The sequence below is a fragment of the Xylaria bambusicola genome (assembly GCF_022495145.1).
Source record: "Xylaria bambusicola strain CBS 139988 unplaced genomic scaffold F5B22scaffold_93, whole genome shotgun sequence".
Classification (NCBI taxonomy): Eukaryota; Fungi; Ascomycota; class Sordariomycetes; order Xylariales; family Xylariaceae; genus Xylaria; species Xylaria bambusicola.
The window spans coordinates 75,407-97,484 of NW_025953646.1; the positions used below are offsets into that span (position 1 = coordinate 75,407).

Sequence of the window (22,078 nt, forward strand, 5' to 3'; positions counted from 1 at the left end):
AGTGCAGGATGCACTTGGCTCCCGTAGAAGGCCAAGGCAGCCCGACAGAACAGATCCAACGTCGTGAGCGATACTTTGCGAAAACATCCTTCCCTAACAATCCTGTCCTTTTCCTTTTCCCTTTCTCTATCTTCCCGTCTTGATTTCGTTACTTCCTCCGCGATTGCTCTCTGGTTCTCTCTCTGGTTCTGCAGCCATCGCTGTCTTCCCGTCGTGCTAGCGAGATTGTCCTTGCGGTAATTCGTACCCGCCCGCCAACACCACACTCCTTCGAGGTGATTAGGCTGACGACGAGGTTCATGCGAGCCCAACATGGTGCGTAGGAGATCCTCCCCCGAACCTCACGTCCCTTTTCCCTTACTTACTATGGAATGTGAACACAGGGTATCAGTAGACGTCCGAAAGACAAAGCCGGAGGCGCGGGAGCGCAGAGCAACGCCCCCAAACCCAAGAAGGCCACTTTCGAGACCACCAAGAAAAAGGAGATAGGCGTTTCGGATCTAACGTTGCTCAGCAAAGTCTCCAACGAGGCCATAAACGAGAATTTGAAGAAGAGATTCGAAGGCCGCGAAATCTACACGTACATCGGCCATGTCTTGGTTTCGGTCAACCCCTTCCGCGACCTCGGCATCTACACCGATGAGGTTCTGGAGTCATACAAGGGAAAGAATCGCCTCGAGATGCCCCCACATGTTTTCGCAATCGCCGAGTCATCATACTATAACATGAAAGCATACAAAGACAATCAGTGTGTTATTATATCCGGAGAGTCCGGTGCGGGTAAAACCGAGGCCGCTAAGCGCATTATGCAATACATCGCCAACGTGTCAGGAGGAGAAAGTGGCGAGATCAAGCAGATCAAGGATATGGTGCTAGCAACCAATCCTTTGCTTGAGTCCTTTGGAAATGCCAAGACACTTCGAAATAATAATTCGTCGCGGTTCGGCAAGTACCTTCAAATACATTTTAACAACAATGGAGAGCCTGTTGGTGCAGATATCACGAACTATCTCCTGGAAAAGACGAGAGTGGTTGGCCAAATTATCAACGAGCGAAATTTCCACATTTTTTACCAGTTTGCGAAAGGTGCCTCGGAAAATTATAGGACCATGTTCGGTGTGCAGAAGCCCGAGACCTACGCATACCTTAGCCGATCGAAATGCTTTAATGTTGACGGCATTGATGATTTAGCAGAATTTCGGGATACTTTACAAGCGATGAATATCATCGGCCTGACACAAGCGGAGCAAGATGAGGTTTTCCGTATGTTGGCCGCAATTCTATGGGCTGGAAACATCCAGTTTATCGAGGGTGACGACGGATATGCAGCCGTTAGAGATCAGTCCGTTGTAGACTTCTTAGCATATCTGCTTGAAGTCACGCCTGCTGCCTTAATCAAGGGTATAACTATCAGGGTTTTGACACCCAGAAGTGGGGAGGTTATCGAGTCACCCACGAATGTTGCACAAGCCACCGCCACACGAGACGCGCTCAGCATGGCTATCTATTACAATCTATTTGACTGGATAGTGGGCAGGATTAATCAGTCGCTCAAGGCTCGACAAGCTACTTCTAATCATATCGGTATTCTCGACATCTATGGCTTCGAAATTTTCGAAAAGAACAGCTTTGAGCAGCTTTGCATCAACTACGTCAATGAAAAGCTACAGCAAATCTTCATTCAGCTTACACTCAAGGCTGAACAAGACGAGTATGCTCGCGAACAGATTCAGTGGACCCCTATCAAATACTTTGATAACAAAGTTGTTTGCGACTTGATCGAGCAAGTCCGGCCTACTGGTGTCTTCTCTGCCTTAAAGGATGCGACCAAGACAGCGCATGCGGACCCTGCCGCCTGTGATCGTACATTTATGCAGACTGTGAACGGCATGTCTAACCCCCACCTCACGCCACGGCAAGGCAACTTCATTATCAAACACTACGCTGGTGATGTCAGTTATACCGTGGATGGAATAACCGATAAGAATAAAGACCAGCTGCTTAAAGGTGTTCAAAATCTTTTCCAGCAAAGTTCAAACCAGTTCGTCCACACGCTCTTCCCCCAACAAGTTGACCAAGATAATCGCAAACAACCACCAACTGCCGGTGATCGAATCCGTACTTCGGCGAATGCTCTTGTGGATACTCTGATGAAATGTCAGCCATCCTATATCCGCACGATTAAACCGAACGAGAATAAGTCACCCACAGAATATAATGTTCCCAACGTACTGCATCAGATCAAGTATCTTGGTCTGCAGGAAAACGTGAGGATTCGACGAGCCGGCTTTGCTTATCGCCAATCGTATGAGAAGTTTGTAGAACGCTTCTTCCTCCTGTCTCCCGCAACATCGTATGCAGGCGAGTACACTTGGCAGGGCTCAGAAGAGGCAGCTGTTAAGCAAATCCTCAAAGACACGAGTATACCCAAGGAAGAATGGCAGATGGGTGTAACAAAAGCTTTCATCAAGTCTCCTGAAACGTTATTTGCTCTGGAGACAATGCGTGATCGGTACTGGCATAACATGGCAATTCGTATCCAGCGAATGTGGAGGGCGTATCTAGCGTACCGTGCTGAATCGGCGACTCGGATACAGCGATTCTGGCGCAAGAAGCGAGTCGGTGCCGAGTACCTCCAGTTGAGAGATCGCGGCCACCAAGTACTACAAGGTCGAAAAGAACGAAGGAGATTTAGCTTACTAGGTTCTCGTCGTTTCTTGGGCGATTACTTGGGTATCAATGCTTCCACAGGACCTGGATCTCATGTTCGGAACGCTGTTGGAATGTCCTCAAACGAGAAGGCTCTCTTCTCGTGCCGTGGTGAAGTCTTAGAAGCCAAATTTGGTCGATCTAGTAAAGCAAGTCCCCGAATTTTTGTTGTGACCAACAGTAAATTCTACATCGTGGCACAAGCGCTCGTCAATGGCCAACCGCAGATTTCCATCGAACGCTCAGCACCCTTGGGGGCTATCAAATTTATTGGCACTTCAACTAGTAGAGACGACTGGTTCTCTTTAGGTATCGGATCTCCTCAAGAGCCCGACCCTCTGCTTAATTGTGTACTAAAGACTGAACTCTTTACGCACATGCAACGCGCGATGCCCGGCGGATTCAATTTGAAGATAGGCGAAACTATAGAGTACGCCAAGAAGCCCGGCAAGATGCAGATAGTCAAGGTCTTGAGAGATTCGCAGCAAGCTGTTGATTTCTACAAGAGCGGTGGCATTCATACCCAGCCAGGCGAGCCGCCGTCTTCAGTCTCGTGGCCTATGCCGCGAGCCAACCCTGTGCCACCCCGTCCAATTACCAGAGGCAAGCTCATCAAGCCTGGTGGCCCTGGTGGTCGACCCTCAAGGCTCACAGGATCTCGACCCAACACTTCGAAGCATAGTCCGGCTGCAGTGCAAGCTTCCCGACCAGTCCCAACCCCCAGTGCGATACAGACGCCACGAGCAGTCCCAACTCCTATGGCGGGTACCAACGGTATACCTAGCCATACTCGTAACAAGAGCTCGACGTCATCTGCTCGAGCCCCTCCGCCTCCACCACCACCAGCTCCTCCTGCAAAACCAAAGATCATGGCGAAGGTCTTGTATGATTTTGCTAGTCAGAGAGAGAACGAGCTCTCCATTAGAGCAGGAGACATCATTGAAGTTGTCCAGAAGGAAAACAATGGTAAGACTGAAACTAGAATTCTGACTTGCAGTCCCATGCTAATCGTTCCTAGGTTGGTGGCTTGCAAAGAGTGGCGTAGGACAGGCCTGGGTTCCGGCTGCATATGTTGAAGAACAAGCACCTGCGCCTGCACTGGTCCCACGGTCTCCACCACCGCCGCCGGGCATGAATGGTATGGGCAAGGCCAAACCAAACCCACCGGCGAAACGACCCGCCACCGCTAAGAAACCGGGGGCATTACAAGCCCGAGACTCCGGGATGAGTATGAACGGGAATGACTCGGATGGCAGCAGAAGCAACACGCCGACTGCTGCTGGTGCCTTAGCCAACGCACTGCTCGCAAGAAAAAACGCTATGCAAAAACAGAATGATGATGATGACTGGTAGATCACGGATTGCACGCGCATAGAAAATTTCGGATGGTTTCTTCATTCGGCGTTGTCGCTTACAGACCTAAGCGACGACGCGGTAATGCGAGGGCGTAGCGTCATTTTCAAGACAATTGACGCATATTCGGCCCTTTTCTCTTTTTACGTGATCGATACTGCAAGATTATATGGCAAAGCGATGCACTCCCCAGATAGCGGAGGCTGAGTAAAGATTGGGATGCGTGGGACGAGATGGGAAGAGGGCTCCGGATGCATTACGCCCTCAGTCATGTATAGCTACCTAGACATAAGTATGCACTAATGTTTAGATGATAAACAGAAGAATGATAGCCTGTACGGCCGGCCGCGTTAGAGCGGAGCCATAGATGACTTCGCATATTGTTCATTAGCATTCCCATTTAATTGTGTAGGTCTATGTCATCTAGCCGTGAAGATTGTTAGATGCCGAATCTGCTATATGTCCTCACCGTCCTTCGTGCGAATCTTCCTCCGACGTATTAGCTCCGCCAATGGTACCTCATCGTCATCCGGATCTATTATATGCGATACCCCTTCCTGTGGAGACCCGTCGTACACATAGTCATCGTCAAACTCCGCGTCCTCGTCAACACCGTAATCACCTAAGTGTTCGCCGTCCGCATTCACCCAGCCCGACTTGCCCTCGTCGAGAACAACGTACCGCCTCGATTGCTGAGGCCCAGCGGTGCGGGGATACCCGCCCGCGCGACGCTGCGAATAAGCCTCGTCGACGAAGTCGTAGTCGCCTTCGCCGTCTACTTGGTACGGAGAAGCAGAAGCTGGGATCTCTTCGAGGTCATTTATGATCTCGGCCCGCGTGGCCCGCCAACGCTGCAGATCGCGCTCCTGTCTCCGGCGGAAAGCCTCTTTCTCCTCCTCGGGGCTTAGATTCATATCTGGAAGCGCTGGGTCCCGTAGACCCTGCATCTGCTCGAGACGGTATTTCCTCTCTTCCTGGCGGCGCTGACGCCAGAGCCGCGCGTTGCGCACTTTCTCCGGGTCTACGGGGGGCCACATGCCGTCTCTGTCGTTGAGCCCGTTTTCTTCGTAGAACCAGCCTGTGCCGAGCCTTGCGTTGCCCGCTTTCGTCCCGTCGAGTGTCTCGATGAGATCTTCGGAGGTCATGCTTGATGGCAGACGTGCGATGCGTGGGCCGCCTGCGAAGGGCAGGAGCCAGGAAAGCGGGTTCGATGTCCCCATGGCCTGCGCCATGTTCGTGTACACGCCGATATCGTAGGGGAACTCGACGGGGTCGACCATGCTTCGCGGCGCGGAATCGGTGTCTCCGTCCGACGTCCGCCACCAGTCTTCCTCTTCGTATCCCCCGCGCTGCAGCACGGCCTCGTGCCGCTCGATCTCCCAGCCCTCTATCATCGTTATATTGAACAGCCATCCGCGCACGGCCGTGACGAGAAGAATCCCCAGTGCCAGCGAGGTGAAGAACGTGATCATACATAGCGCCGTAAGCATCATGAGTTGCCAGGGCGTCGGCCCCAGGTACGCTGGCAGGTTCCGGGATCCCCAGAGCGCAGTGAACCGCAGCGAGAGGAAATACCCTAGCGTCCAGAGAGAGACGTTCGTGTAGATTATGAAGCGCATGAAGTGCGGGAAGGTCTGCAGCGAGACGCAGTTCCCGGTCCATGGACAATGGTGGTCCATTTTGGGGATGCAGCGGCCGCAGGTCTTGCAGTGGTGCGCGCGGGGCGGCTTGGGCGCTGCGCACTTGCGGCACCAGCGACGACGGGCTACGGCATGAACACCACGGTTCGATGTATGATTATCGTATGCATCGTTATCGTCTTCATCGTGATCTTCATCTTCGGAACTAAGTGTTGCACTGCCTTCGTCTCTTCCGCTCTTCCCGGGTCCCTTTTTCCCGCTCGATCGGGGGAACTCGTATCGGCCGGGATCGACGGTGCAAGCGCGCCAGTACGTCCACCATAAACACCCGAGGAGCGTGTTGAATACGCGTGATTGCGTCGGTGTCAACGGGCCGGGTTCGAGGTCGGGGGATACTGCGAAGAGCCACTGCGAGCCGTACCCGAGGAGAGCGATCAGCAGACTTGCGAAGGGCACGGCGAGACGCTGGAGGCCGGGCGCTGCAGAGCCGACGAGGAAGGCCATAGTAAGAGAGTGTGAGTTAGGCCATTAGAGAAAATGTAAGCCGACGCGCTGCTGCTGCTTATCCTACCAAGTAATCATGAGTTGCCACGCGCTTTGTGGCATTGCTTGCTACGTAAACGAATTACCAGGCAGAGGTACTTAGGTACAAATATCTGGACAGTGCATCGCCAAGACCTACCAGTCATCTCCAGGGTAGCCCCTGCCCCTAAAAGGCTTCTACTAACGACATGTTTTAGCATAATATTGATATCTAAGTGTTATCCTCTTAGATGTTTAAGGTCCCGAGGCTACACATTTACTCGCAAGATTATGATAGTAAAATCTAGCATCTTCATTATTGAAAATGTGGAATTGAATATGGGTTGTAGAGACCGTGAAGACTTACCTCCCATGATTCGTTACTTCCGTCCAGAGCCGCCATCTTTTCTTCGCTGATGGGCAATGTCTCCTCTTCTGAACCGAACTGCAGCAGCTGGTGAATTAGACTGTACACTAACCCTAGTAATCCTACTTGCACGATGCTCATGCCTGATCGCACTTCTCGCGGTCGTGGCCGCTGGCAGAAATGCGAGATGAGGGGTGTCTCCGCCTGCCATGCTGCCGTGACAACCGCTAGAGCCGCTGCGCGTGTGCTCGTAGTCCCCTCTTTGTCGTAGGGGCTGGATATCCAGAGCGTACGCGACGAGGCGTTTTCGACCATCCACGTGCGCAGCTTTGGGAATATCGCGTCCTCTGCGAGCCAGATTTTTCTCGCGCCAAACATACCTGGGCCTTCAGTCCCGATGACGAAGACCTTGATTGTGGAGCTGTGGGCGCGGGCTTGGGCTCGCGTTATGCTGGCTGGGGCTATGTCTTGCACATGTGGCGCAGGCTCGAGTAAGCGCGTTGGGTTTGCTGATTCGAGGGTCCGCCCTGAGATTCTGCTGTCCATCCAGCTCGCCTCCATCATCACGACCATGCGGCGCCCTGCCGCTGTGTCCTGCGCTGCGTAATTCTGCCTTTGGCGTGACAGCTCAGTTTCGAGATTAGTGATTTTCCCGCTGAGGATAGCGATCGTCGCCGTACTACCGACGGATGCTTCACGGTACAGTTCATTGATACAGTCTTCTATGTCCTTCCTGGCATCCTCACGTTCTTTTTTCAAGTTCTCATTGAAACTTGAGAATACCCTAGATATCCTTGAGTGTAAATACCAGGAGATGGCGTCTCGGTAGAACTTGAACATGCGGGCGTAGATATTGGCTAGCTTTTTTCTGAGCCTCTGGGTCTTGATAATAATGATGAGGTTCGAGCACGTTGCAACCTTATCAGAAATGCTAGCAATAGAATGTGATAGCGTCTCGGCGATGTCGCTGTGATTCATGGCTGCCTAGTTTCTTTAGCTGTCTATGAATCTCTGGCATGGACCTGGACCTGGGCCGCTCACCTTTACTAGACTATAATGCCATTAATACTAAGGATGATTACCACTTTTGCCTAATAGGTAGAATAGGTAGTAGGATGCTGCTTAAAGGCTATATTATGTATATATACTTTCATTAAATTTCAACTTAAGTTTAGTTCTTTAATCCAGTCTCAATTCAAGAAAAGAACTCTCTTATCTGCATATGACCCAACATCTCTCGAGACAACGGCTCGGGAAAACTCATGTAAACTCAAAACATAACTTCAACTGAAGGCCCAGGGGATATATAGCGTTATTGATGCTTATGTTAAGTAACTAGGAGTAATGGTTTCATACCGATATTCCTATTTCGTGACCTGCTACGCTTATCTTGCGGGGTAGAAAACCATATTACGTATTTGCTCAGGGTCAAAAAGGAGTTCCGCTGCGACGGAGACATAGAAGATTGGCCAAAGGAAAAATAATAGTTCAAAACCTGCTCCGATTTCCAACCCTACCTATGTGATTCGATGCTGACTGACTATTTAGACCAATTTAATACGTACAACTATTGCGTAGATACAGTAGCAAGTGAGGCTCCTTTTGTGCATATCCATATGATCAAGTCCCGCCGAGAGACAAGGATTGCATTGTAAAAGGTTTTTCATCGTCGTAGTCGATATCAGTCAAGTTGGCGTAGGACATTATGTCAGAGTCATCCTGGCTAAAACATCCGGGGCCTTTGAAAGCCGTTAGCGAGGCCGAGTTGGATGCTGCTGTGCTTATATAGGTCAGCGAGAAGCATTTGAAGGTTGTCGGATTTCCATCCGAGTCGGTGGGACTGTAGCATTGGCCTATGGCGTTCAGCTGTGTCTGCTCGAGCACGTTAATGCAGTCCGAGTCAGTGAAAATGTCGATGTAGACTTGTCCAGTCGGAGTGGCTGCTGCAGATGATGATGATGTTGTTGTCGTTGTTGAAGAAGGAGATGATGTTGAAGAAGGAGATGATGTTGAAGAAGGAGATGATGTTGAAGAAGGAGATGATGTTGAAGAAGGAGATGATGTTGAAGAGCTCACTTTCGAGGTCGTGGAAGACGTCTGGCTTGTAGTGATTGAACTGCTAGTAGCTGATACTGAGGTCAAAGTCACAGTTGGCTGTGTCAACTGAGCGGGAGCTACGGGCACGCTTAAAGTTGCGGTGCAAGTCGAAGAGCCTAATATATAATCCGTTAATATACACAGTTTAGGACGATACCACGGAAGGTACTCACTTGAAGTGCTGGTGGAACTGCTAGAGCTGCTAGAGCTTGACGAGCCCGACGAACTGCTTGAGCTCGATGACTCGGATGACCCTGAGGAGCTACTAGATGGAGAAGAGGTCGGTGAAGGCGAAGGCCCCGGGCTGACGGGTGGGGCATCATTTTGGGGAGTAGGCCCCGAAGGATCAGGGCACGAGCCAGAAATAGTGATACCGAAGATCTGGACGCAAGGCAGGTGGAATTTGGGTAGCTGTGGGAGGGATGGCCAACTAAAATCAACGTCTGGAACTTCTGGCACGTTCCAGACGATTTCCGGTGCACATGTTGGACAGGGCAAGATTATGGGTACAATCGTCGTCGAGTGGTCGCTGCCCGTGGTTGTAAGCCAAGAATTTGCCGTGACCGAGCCTCCGGTGAAGTGTTCAACAGACAGCCCAGAAGGCTCCGTTGTCATAGTCGACGTAATGTTGACACTGCTAGTTGGGGTCGACGCAGGCCCGACAGTGAGCGTCATTCCGTCCGTGGTGATAGTCTGTAATCCCGTCAAAGACGAGCCGGTAGGCAGTGTGAGGACTATGGATGACCCATCAGGCTCGGTGAATGTCGCAACATATGAACCAGATAATGATGTTGTCGAGGATACGCTAGATGTCGTAGTTATAGGCTCTACGGTCAATGTAGAGCCGGATATGGTGATGGTCTCGAGTCCGGTAATAGATGCAGTGGCGGGCAGCGTAAGAGTGACAGGAGACCCACTGGGATTCGTGAGCGTCTCCACGACTGAGGATGATGATATATTGAGCGCCGTAGATATAACAGAGCTAGAGGTTGTTGAGAGAGAGGTTGATGTCCCAATCTGACTGCTGGCACTCGTACTAGTGTTAAAGGAGACACCCGTACTTGTAGAAATAGGCGAGACTGATGAAGTAGAGGGGCTAATGCTTCCACTTGTAGATCCCGAACTAGAAGGCAGACTTGAAATTGAGGGCGAGCTTGAATATTGGCCGGGTGATGAAGCAGCAGATGAGGAAATAGTAGAGGTTACCGTGCTTCCATTAGCGTAAGTTATTGTCATAATAGTTCCAGATGATGAGCCTGCTGCGGCGACATATTCACGCAAGCCTGGAGCTACCTGTGCAGCATAATCGCGTAGGCTTGGAGCTACCGGACTTGAAAAAGAAGTGCCAGCAAGAGCCGCGAAGCTAGACAGACCGACAATCCGCTTTAAAATCATATCTGCGGGCGAATTGCAATGACCGAGAAGAACGATGACAAGACCGCGTACAGTTGGTTAGTTGTTCGACAAGGAGCATTGAAATTAATTATATATATACTCACCAACCGGTCGTATCTTTACTCTTCGAAGCATGCTCTAGTGAACCGGTTAAGCCAGCTTCTCTTCAGGGGTTGTACGATCAGCCGTGGTGAAAGCCAGCGAGACCCAAATCTCTCGTCATCATGTAAGTGAATTTGTAGACATGTCGTCATGCTAACTCGGTTTATTGCCGAAGCCCCCAAGAGCCGCCTGAGGCGGAGCTGTCGCAGATCAGACCCCCATGCGACCCAGTCGTTTGGCGAAATGCAAAGGATTCCCACAAGGCAGAACATGCCTAAGTAGATCATATTAATGCAGTGGCGTAAGCCTACAGCTGAAAGAGTCCCAAATTTTATACTCCTAGATAGAGAAGACGTAATCAAATTTAAAGTAAACATCTAAAGACCATGCAGCCATGGCGTCACATTCCCAAGTTGCTTGCATCTATCTATGGCGAGCCATATGCTAATTATAGAGTGCTTCTCTTCTTTAGGGAACTGATGTAGTCACCGCGCATTTAGCAGCGATCCTGAGCACATGATTTGCATCTGGTCCTCCATACTCAACCCCAGGGATACGTTTATTACCCGTAGGGCCTTTCTGCAGTAGCTTAAGCCCGTTCATGTAAGACGATCCGACCACCGAATCCTGATCAAGACCAGGGAAGGTGACCTGAGACTTCCCAATAGGCCCTTCGGAGAGGTGTGTGAGCTTGAACCAAACTAAGTGAGGGAACTCATTGCTAATGCGGCTCAGCAGCTCCGACCAAGTTGAATTATTGACAAGTATAGTTAAACGAAATGATATACTCGTCAGGCTCTGTTCCGACTTGCTAAGAAGTGCCATGATACTTTGGACGGAGATTGTGGCCATAGAGAGCTCTAGCTTCTCTAATTCTGGCAAGGTCGTATTTTCAAGGATTAATGGTGTGGTACGCGGCATGTTATGAGGCTGCCAGAACGAGAGTGAGAGCTCTTTGAGCGAAGGTGCATTGAAGAGGATTTGATCAGCCCAATACGAGTTTAGGTTCTGGTTGAGGCATAATTCTGCTTTTCGTAAGATAGAAAGCCCCTTGCCTCGGCCTTGATATTCAGGGGACAGCTCAGCTGCGATGATAGTTGTCATGGGTGATTCCTTTCGCATACTAAACGCCGTGATGGCCAGGTCAGCACCGTCCAAGATGGTGCGAGCGAGGAGTGCTGCGATTTCTGGATCAGAAGGGGCGCGTGGGGTGCGCTTATCCTTGATCTCGAGCCTCTCGGGACGAAGTTGCTTGGTCGCAAGCATAGACTTGAGAAGTCCTATACCAAGCGCTTCCGATGTAACCCGTCCGTCTTCATGCCGTGGCCAGATGACGGAAGATTCGGAAGGCAACGATTCCTCGAATTCGTCGGAGTCGTCCTCGACACAGATTACTTTAATGTATTCTCGTATCTGTACACATGTAGCCAGCATTTGAAGTCTACTTAGATCGCCGGCCATTAGACTTGTTTTCCACGTCGAGAAATAGCGACCGAGTACGGTCTGGACGGACCCATCGTCTAGTTTTGCTTCTGTGCATGACTCCAGGAATGCACTCCGATCCGGGCCAGGAAGTAGATGCGACCAGTCGTCAACCATGCCTGCAGATACTACCCTGGATGTCAGATTTGATTGATTCAATTCGGTCATATTCGTCGTAGCTGTGATTGAAAGGAAGGGCTTGTTCTCAGTGCCGTACAAGTTGGTTGAAAGGATTGCCTATTGGTTTCAGAAAACGGCAAGGCAGACGATTTAAGGAAGTTCGCTGATGCAGTGGCTTCTCCCCGACATGTATAAATAGTAAATAGGTAGATAGCTGTGGTGTGCATTACGTGATAACCAGGGTTGCATCTAACCCCTGGCCCCCACTTTCTACCCTGTAGGCTTACAACGCCACCAGGCACACATCGTGACGGTAATTACAAGAAACATTGACGATATGCCGATTATGACACCATCAACACCGCCCGCAACAGGTTGTGATGGTGATCGCCACCAGTGGGAGTTCTCAATGCAAATCTCTCAGCCTAGTAACAATGACAGAAATAGAATGCTGGTTCAGGGGCGAAGCCGCTCAATGGGAGAAGGCTGAAGCCGAAATAGCCGAGATCCTGGAGTCCTACACAGTCAAGTTATGACGTTGGGTTGCAAAGGTTATCATTGCTTTCTCTACAGCTAAATGAGAGCGAATTCACGAAAATATAAGTGGTGATCCCCCGTACTCTCCTTCAACGTTGACAGTTATTATGCTACCATCGTGCAACGTATACATCTAATTCGCCGGCCATGGCGCGCTCTTCTTACTTTATAAACTGGCTTTTGAGTACATGGATTGCTCTTCTCTTTTCGTTATCCCTGTCCGCTCCCTTAGAATCGTGAGTATCCAGAGAATGCTGCTCTGTCACACTGCTAACTCCCCGATAGCAACGAGAAGTCGGTCGTCGTCAAGCGAAATGATGCGATATATGACATATGGAACAGCATTCCAAATACACAAAAGGCACAGGGCGATTCTGCACTGGAATTCAACATAGATCAGACTCAGGACAATGCCTGGGGCGTCACTTATCTCTATGGCTGCACAGCTCTAATGATTTCCGATCCCAACTTCGTCATTGGTAAGCACCATCGTTCCCGACACAAGCCCTAACTCAGAACGGTGTTATTTGCTCTATACTTACTGATGAGTTTTATAGTCGCTCACATGCAGCAAGAGACTGGCACAGGAACAATCTGTATCAATGATCAAGCAGCCCTACAGAAATATCTCACCAATACCCTTCAGCCGGCGCTGGATTTGGTAAAATCTCCTAACAGGTCTAACTTCAGATTCCAATAATTGTTGCTAATTGCTGTCTAATTAGCATGACCCCACCGCCAATACTCAAGTTGACTTGATATACAATTCTAACGATTGCAAGTGGACCGGCACGGGTGTCCAAAGCATCAAGAGCTACCTTATGGATGATGTCAATTTTGGCGCGGCTGAGAATATCATATTCCCTCGACCTTATACAGGCAGTAGCGGTACGGGTACGCCGAATCCAAATTCCCCACGGGGACTAGCTGTCGTCCAGGTAAGACTTGTTGCATCCTTAATCTGCTGGATAGTACTAACCGGCAACAACTGCAGTGGCAGAAACCGCAGCTTGTAGGCCTAACCGTGGGTACACTCCAGGTGTACTTCAACAACGATACCCCACTTAGAGATCAAGTATTCATGACTATGTGATCAGATGTTGGCAGAATGATGGGGTTTCTGACAGAGAAGGCTTAGGGGGTGCGAACGGAACTCGATTGGAACTGCGGTTTGAGGAACAAGAGCGAAGGTTCGGGACCTAAACCGTCATTAAACGGAAGCATGGTATTCATTAAATGCATCAACAACAATAAAAACCCTTGAACACTGAGCAGTGGCTGATTCAAGTACTCTATAAATCTCGTCTAAGGACAACCGGGTCCGTTAAAGGCTCAAATATACTTAGAGATCTTTTGGACCACGTGGTAAACAAAGCAGATGCTGAGCTACATAGTTGTTGGGGTAGATTAGATGGCTAATCTGTTATTAGAGATAGGACTGATCAAGGATCCCTGGTGTAACAACCTTGCAATGTTTTTTTGGGTCCTTTTTCTTAGTATATTAAGATAAATGGGCCATTTATCTAAGTCAGTTACATACTAAGTTACTATAGAGGCTTTACCATACTCGATGGTCAATTGGACTACCCCTCGCTGCGATAGCTAATCCGCAACGCCTTCGCATACCAGCAGAAGCCCTCGCAGCCAATCCTCCAAAACCGCCTCCCACGCTTTAAAAACCCACACGCGCATTTAATCGTACAAAGGTGGTTACAAAAGGGGTTATGGAAGGAGTTGTTCGAACAGTTATATATGTAAACTACCAAATAATTAGAAGATGTTATAAATTCTATAGTTCGCAATAACTTCGTCTTAAAGATATTCGAATTACCCTCTATGTTGTTGAAAGTGTAGGTGGTAAAGGAGTCACTTCATGTATACAGTACGGGTCAAGGGTCACAAAGGGTTACAAAGGCACTATTCATGTATATAAGACGGTCTTCCCACCTCATTTAAGTTAAGTAGTTTAATTAAATACAACCCTTATATACCTTCTATTTTAGCAGGTTATAAGCCTGGAAACTTTTTTATTAAGCTAAATTAAGCTATATCTTTTTATAAATTTATACATTAATAAGTAATAAGGATTATTAATTAAATTTATTTTTAAATTAATATTAAAAGTAGTAATTAATTTAAATAAGTTTAAATTAACCTAAAATACTTTTTATCCCCTATTATTCTTATAATTTAATTTTTCCTTTTTTTAATATTAAACTATTTATTAATTTATAGATTTATTTTAAATAAACTATAAAAAGAAAATCTAAAATAACTATAATATAAAAATTAGGAAAAAGGGTTATTAAACCTATTATAATATAATAATATTTAAACATTTAAGATTTTATATATTTAATAATTAATATTATATTAACGCATCTCCCACTTGACCTGGCCACCCAATTGACCTGGCCACCCCAATAACCTATATAAAACCCCATTATTTAAATCTTCAATAACTTTACGAATATTAGTCGTACGATTTAATAATTAATACCTTTAAATCCGTTAGTTAAAGGGGAATCCAGAGGTATTTTTTACTATTTTTTACAAAATTTATTAAGCGAGATATTAAGCAATACGCTAAAGAGGCGCTAAGCAAGGATTAATTTAACGCTTACTTTAGCGTATTACTTAATAACTCCACGAATATAAATCGTATAAATTAGTGAGGGATACCGTTGAATAGCTCTTTTTATTACGAATCTAATGGTGTATTTTATTATTTTATACGATTAGTATTCGTAGAGTTATTAAATTATCACGTGATTAACGCACCGACGTTATTTGTATGGGCTAGGGGGGTGGCCAGGTCAAGTGGGAGATGCGTTATAATAAAAAATATTAAACCTTTAAAAAGAAGATTTAAATAATAATAATAATATTTATATTAATTTATTTAAATTAATTAAAAATAATAGCTACATTTTAAATATTAATAATATTAATATATTATTCTTATTTAATAATATTAATTTATTTAAATATATAGTATATATATTATTAAGGTTACCTATAAACTTAAATTTATATAAGGAATTAAAGGAAATTAGCTTAAAAGTATTTAATACTTTTTTAAAAAGTTAAAGCTTAATATAAACTTTTCTTAATTTTAACCTTTTAAATTAATTTAATAATAATACTATTACTTTATTATAATCTTATTCTTTTAACCTATATATTATAAATATAGTAATAAAATAAAGCATAATAATAATTATTAATTTATTAATAATAAATTCCATTATTATAATTAATAGGATTATTAATATTTTAAAAATTAAAATAATTATTATTAAACTTAATTTAATTATTAAACTATAGGAAAAAAATAATTATTATAAATAAAAGTTTAATATAATTATAATATTTAATATATATAATATTTTTAAATTTATTAAAGGATAGCTATTAAAATAAAAAGATTAAATTTTAATATAACTATAGCTAATATAAAAAACTAATTAATAATAAGCTATTTTAATTATAATATAAAATAACTTAATATATTTATAAAATACTAATATTACTACCTTTAAAACTATTAATAAAATATTTAAATAAATTAATAAAAAGTATAATTAAAAAGGTATTATATTATTATTTATATTAATTAACTAATAAAATAATATAATAATTAAAAATTTTATAATAATTAAAAAATTAATTAAAAAAATCTATAATATTTAAAAAGGATATATTAAAGTGAAAATAAAATATATATTACCTAATAGTTACCTTATAATATATTTCGTATAAAGGTTTAATAAAAACTTTAAAGCTTAAATATAAATATTTTAAATGTTAATAAATATAAATATTTTAATATTAATTAATATAATCCTAATTATAAAAGTAAAAAAAACCTATATAGGTTAAATTATTTAATTAAAGGAAGATAATATATTAACCTTTACTATTAAACTAAATTAGAAATAAATAGTAATAATAATATAACTTATTAAAAAAAAGGTAAAAATAATAATTAAAAAAAAGCAATATAAATATTATAATAAAATTAACTATATTAATAATTAATATTAAAAACTATATTTTAAATTAAAGGTAAAGGTATAAAAGAAATAAAAGGGGAAGAAAAATAAAAAGGATAATAAATAGGAAATAAAAGAAGTTATATTAATAATATATTTAAAACTTAAAAATAATAATAATAATAATATAGTAAAAAATATATAATTAATTTAAGTTAATTATAAAGTTTATTCTTAATACCTTTTATTAAACTCTTTATTTAATAATATCCTTATTATTCTTTTTTAACTTATTTAAACTTAAAAATAAAAGGTTTTTTAATCCTTTCTTTTTATTAATACCCTTTTTAATTTTTTTCTTTTTACTTTTTTTTTTTTTCCCCCCTTCCTTTTTTTAATTTAAAAACTTTATAATTATAAAAATAACGTTATATTATAAATTCCTTAAAATAAAATACTAAAAAGAGTAAAAGCCCTATTATAATTATATATAAATTCTTATATTTATTCCTTTTCTTATCTTTTAAAACTATTAATATCTTTATTAATACTTTATATTCCTATTATAAATAATTATTTATTAAAAAGACTTTAAATTTTAAACTTAAAATATAATTAATATATAATTTAAAATAAAAATAAACTTTTAAACTTTAAAAAGCTTAATTTAAAGGAAATTATAATTTATTATATTATAGTATTCTAAGGCCCTTGGAATATATATATATTATATATATTATGTACCTTTCCTATATACGCTTCAAAAGAAATTCTTCCTTTCTTTAAGCTTTAGTTTTATTAAATACCTATTATAAAATTAAAAAAACTTATAATATTATATTTAACCTTTAAGATTTAACCTACTTATAATAATTTTAAAGCTTTCCTTTAAGGTTACCTATAATATTATTAATTATAATATATTTATATATAAATAAATAATTAAAGCTAGCGTTTTTTTAGGAAATTTAAATTAAAAAAAGTTTTTAATAATAGCTTAAGGATAAAGTTAATATAATTTATTTTTAAAAGAATAATAAACCTAAAATTAACTATTAAAATCTTCTAATAACTTTAATTTAATAAATAAAGCTAACATTTAATTATTATAATAAATAAATGTTTAACTTTTAATTAAAATTATAAAGCTAAAGAAATAACTTTTTAAAGGAAAGAAAGTTGTTTAAAGTTTAAAAGTAATTTATACCTTTTCCAAATTATATTTAAATAAAAAAAAAAAAACTTAAAAATATTAAGTTTAAATAAATTAAAGTATCGTTTTAACCTTAATAATTTATAAACCCTTAATAATTAATAATACTATTAAAATTAAAAAAAAGATAATCCTAATAATAATAACCCCTTATTATTTAACTTTAATATAAAGTATAGTTAAAATAGTTATATATATTAATTATATTTAAATTATATATATTATTATAAATATTACTTTTTTAAGGAAGTTAATTTAAATTAACTTTTTAAATTCAATTATAATCCCTTTAATATAAAGTTTATTTATTTAAAATAGTTAAAATAAGTAAAAGAATTAAAAACTATATTCTATAAGGTTAATTATAAGTTTAAAACTAATACCCTTAAAATTCTTTATATATATAATAAAATAAATAGGAATTATAAAAATATATATCGAATTATAAAAAGAAAGCTTAAATATATAAAAAGGAAATAAATAAAGTTTAATTAAAATACGTTTTTAAATTAAATTAAAACTTTATTATATTAGTTATTCTTTTTATAGGTTAATATTAATATATAATTTAAAAGGGCTATATAATATATTAATTAAAACCTAAGATTTTTTAATTAATATTTAATTAATATTAAAAGTTAAAACTTAAAATAAAGTAAAGGTAAAAAAGCTTTATTATATTATTAAAAATTAAATGGACCCTTATAAAAGGAATTAATAAATTTCTATAACCCTTTATTAAAGATTAAAATTAAAATGGTTAATATAGTATAATAATATTAGGAATTAATAAATAAAAATTAATAGGTTAATTATAAAAAAAAGAAGCTTAAATTAAAAAATATTTAAATTAATAATAAACTACCTATAAATATAGGTTAAGGTTAAAGTAATAGTTAAATTATTAATAATAATTATAAAAATAGATATAAAGGATATAATAATAATAGTTATAATAATAGCTTTAATTATAGCTATATTAATAATTATAAAGGTAATAATAATAATAATAACTATTAAAGTAATAATAATAGTTATAGCTATTAAGGAAATAATAATAATAATTATTATTAATATTTTTAAAGTTTTAATTATTAGGAAAACTATTAATTTAATAACTTTATTTTAAAAAGTTAACCCCTTTTTAAAGCTCCTTTAAATTATTTATAAAGTAATAATAAAAATAAATTAAATTAAGGAAACTATAAAGGAGTAATTTATTTTAATTATAATTAACTAAGCTATATTACTTTAAACTATATTTAATTTAAATAAGATTAGAACTTTAATTATATAAGTTATATAATATAAAAATAAACCATTTAAAAAGTTTAAGTAAACGAAAAGTAAAATAAGGCTAAAAATAAATAATAGTTATTATATTATTTTTATACCCCCTTTTTATTAAAATGCTATAATTTTTTAAAATATAATAAATAGTTAAGAAATGGACCGGAAGTTTAATACCTTTTAAACTAATAAAAGGTATTAAGCTAAATCTACCTTTATATATATCTATTATATATTGTTTTTATACCTTTTATATAATTTATATACCTAGCTTAAAGAAACCCCCTTTATAGATTTATATTAATTTAAATTTTTATATTAAATGTAATTATATTAACCTTACTTTTATACTTTATTATAAATTAAAAAAAGCTCCTTTTTAAACCCCTTTATTATAATATACTATAAATAGTAATTTTCTATTATATAGGGCCTATTAGGTTATTTATAAATTAATTAACAATTATAATATTATTTATAAGTTTAAATATATATATATATAGTTATTAATTATAATTATTGTTTAAAAGGTAGTTCTATTTTTTTATTTTAAATTACCTTAAAGGATTAAGGAATTATATTAGATTTAGGTATAAATTATTAGTTTTTTAAATTTAAAGCTTATTATTTTAAAATATTTATCCTATATTAATTTATAAAAGCTTATAAAAATAAACTATATTATTAAGCAATTATTTAATTATTAGAATTAATTTAGTTAAAAAAGTTAAAATTATATATATTTTATATAGGATTTAATAGTATTTTATAGGAATTTTATAACCTTATTAATTTCTTTAATATAAATAAAGCTAATATATTTCTTTATTTAAAAAAAGGAAATTTAGCTATTAAATTTAAAAAAAATGCTATAGTTTTTTATTATCCTATATACCTTTTAATATAAAATAAATTTAAAAAGCTATAAAGGTAGTTAAATAAAATATTAAAGGTTAAAAAAATTAAAAAATTAATTAATTTAATTAAAATACCTATTCTTTTTATTTTTAAAAAAGATAAAGGTTTATATTTATATATAAATTATAAGGGATTTAATTATATTTTATGTAAAAATTACTATATTTTACCCCTTATTTTAAAGTTATTAAATAAAATCTTTTAAATAAAAATATTTATAAAGGTTAATTTAAAAGATGCCTATTATTATATTTATATTTAAAAGGGAAATAAGTAAAAAATAGCCTTTTATATTTATTATAGCTATTATAAATTTTTAATTATATTTATAGGTTTATTAAACATTCCTATTACCTTTTAAAACTATATATAAAAAGCATTTAATAATATTTTAAATATTTTTTATATTATTTATTTAAGTAATATCTTTATATTTTTTATAAATAAAGAATTATATATAAAATATATCCTAGCTATTATTAAAAGATTATAAAAAGCGGACCTTTATATTAAGCCTTTTAAATATTAATTTTATTAAAAAAAGATTAAATTTTTAAGCTATATTATCTTTAATTAAAGTATTAAAATGGATTTTTTAAGGATTAATATAATTAATTAATAGCTTATTCTAAGTTTCTATAAAGAATTATAATAATTTTTAAAATTTTATAACTTTTATTACTACTTTATAAATAGGTTTTCTTAAATTATATTATTATTAATATATTATTTAAAGAAAGGTATATTTAAGATAAAAAAGGGTTAAATTTTATTAAATATAGTTATAATAAAAGTATTTAAAGATCTTTAAGCTATATTTAAGGAGGTTATTTTTTTTATACATTTTAACTTTAAAAAGTAAATATTATTAAAAATTAATTCTTTTAAGGTAGCATTTATAGGTAACTTATTTTAATAGGATAATTAAAGTATATTTAAATTAATTATATTTTATTTTTATAAGTTTTCTAAATAGGAAATATAATATAATATTTCCAATTAAAAAATGTTTATAATAATAAATTGTTTTAAATATTAATAGTATTACCTTTAAAAAAGCTATTTATTAATTAAAGTATTAATTAATTATAATAATTTTTAAACGTTTATAAGAACCCTAAAGTTAAATAAAAGGTAAGCCTATTAATATATATATTTAACTCCTTTTAACTTTATTATTAAATATAAGGTAGGTAAGAAAAATAGGGCTAATTTACCTTTATACCGCTTTAATTTTATAGCTATTTTACCTATTAATATAAATATCCTTTTTATATTAAAAAGGAAGATTATTATAATATAGCAATTTAAAGTTTTTAATTTATACTTTAAAATATTAATTAATAAGCTATATACTATATATATACCTATTAAATAGACTATTTTTATATAAGTAATTATATATAAATAAATATAAATAGTTATAAATATTAAAAAGAATAAAAATTTAAAGCTATTTAAAGATTTAAACAATTTAATCCTAAAGGTTTAATAAAAAGATTTTAAATGTTAAGCAATTTTATATTAATTTAAAGCTAAAAAAGCTATAAACCTTTAATAATTAATAAAAAAAGACTTAATTTATTATAAAAAAAGGGTTTATATTTCCTTTAAAAAGTTCTTTTATTCTTAACTTATTAAATTATATTATAATTAACCTATTATTAATTACTTTAATTAAATTTATACTTTAAAACTTTTATACTATAAGTTTTTTTAAAAAGATATATAAAACAATATTTAAAAGTATATAAAATCCTATATAATTTGCTTTAAAATAAAAGTAAAACATTATTAGGAATATAATAAATTGGATACTTTATTAATTTTTAATTAACCTATATAGGAACTTTTTATAAACTTTATTATAGGTTTATTTAAAACCTTTTATAAAGGAAAATTAATTAACTTTATATTAATTATTATTAATAAATTCATTAAATTTATATATTTATTTTTAATTAATATTATTATTATTTTAATAAAACTAATTATCCTTTTTTATAATAAAATTAAATACTTATATAATAACTTATAGGGTATAGTTTTAAATAAAGGTATTATTTTTATAAGTTAATTTTAATTTAACCTTTATTATTACTTTAAAATAAAACAATGCCTTTTAGTTATATTTTACCTTAAAATTAATAATTAAATAAATTAAATAATTAAAGGTTATTTATAATATTTTATTAATAAAAAATAGATTAATTAGCTTTAATTTTTTTATAAGCCTTTTTTGCTATAAATTTAATAGTTAATTTAATAATTAAAAAGTTACCTTTTAAAGCTTTATATAGTTATATTTTTAAATTTAAATTATTTATTAAGGATAACT

General features: G+C 36.9%; 6 protein-coding genes across 6 annotated transcripts; 2 read left to right on the top strand and 4 right to left on the bottom strand.

The window, feature by feature from the left end:
- The first annotated feature begins 228 nt into the window (after positions 1-228).
- F5B22DRAFT_577128 (P-loop containing nucleoside triphosphate hydrolase protein) lies at positions 229-4,470 on the top strand. The gene is made up of 3 exons (XM_047973217.1): positions 229-315; positions 384-3,675; positions 3,728-4,470. Exons 1-3 carry the CDS (start codon positions 313-315, stop codon positions 4,060-4,062), a joined length of 3,630 nt encoding a protein of 1,209 aa, XP_047824931.1. The 5' UTR covers positions 229-312; the 3' UTR covers positions 4,063-4,470.
- On the bottom strand, positions 4,003-6,316 carry F5B22DRAFT_630879 (zf-DHHC-domain-containing protein). The gene has a single exon (XM_047976579.1). It carries the CDS (start codon positions 6,204-6,206, stop codon positions 4,518-4,520), a length of 1,689 nt encoding a protein of 562 aa, XP_047824932.1. The 5' UTR covers positions 6,207-6,316; the 3' UTR covers positions 4,003-4,517.
- Positions 6,317-6,540: 224 nt separating this feature from the next.
- Positions 6,541-7,664, bottom strand: F5B22DRAFT_662698 (uncharacterized protein; the record flags this gene model as incomplete). Its single annotated transcript, XM_047980467.1, has 1 exon — positions 6,541-7,664. The coding sequence occupies exon 1, from the start codon at positions 7,567-7,569 to the stop codon at positions 6,541-6,543; it is 1,029 nt and encodes a 342-aa protein (XP_047824933.1). The 5' UTR covers positions 7,570-7,664.
- A 547-nt stretch (positions 7,665-8,211) lies between these two features.
- Positions 8,212-10,083, bottom strand: F5B22DRAFT_652494 (uncharacterized protein; the record flags this gene model as incomplete). The annotated part of the gene is made up of 2 exons (XM_047979617.1): positions 8,212-8,804; positions 8,862-10,083. The coding sequence occupies 2 exons, from the start codon at positions 10,081-10,083 to the stop codon at positions 8,212-8,214; spliced, it is 1,815 nt and encodes a 604-aa protein (XP_047824934.1).
- A 285-nt stretch (positions 10,084-10,368) lies between these two features.
- On the bottom strand, positions 10,369-11,970 carry F5B22DRAFT_577134 (uncharacterized protein). The gene has a single exon (XM_047973218.1). It carries the CDS (start codon positions 11,833-11,835, stop codon positions 10,654-10,656), a length of 1,182 nt encoding a protein of 393 aa, XP_047824935.1. The 5' UTR covers positions 11,836-11,970; the 3' UTR covers positions 10,369-10,653.
- A 153-nt stretch (positions 11,971-12,123) lies between these two features.
- On the top strand, positions 12,124-13,881 carry F5B22DRAFT_630883 (uncharacterized protein). Its single transcript, XM_047976580.1, has 5 exons — positions 12,124-12,560; positions 12,610-12,803; positions 12,882-12,985; positions 13,050-13,262; positions 13,319-13,881. Exons 1-5 carry the CDS (start codon positions 12,472-12,474, stop codon positions 13,415-13,417), a joined length of 699 nt encoding a protein of 232 aa, XP_047824936.1. The 5' UTR covers positions 12,124-12,471; the 3' UTR covers positions 13,418-13,881.
- The last annotated feature ends 8,197 nt before the right edge of the window (positions 13,882-22,078 follow it).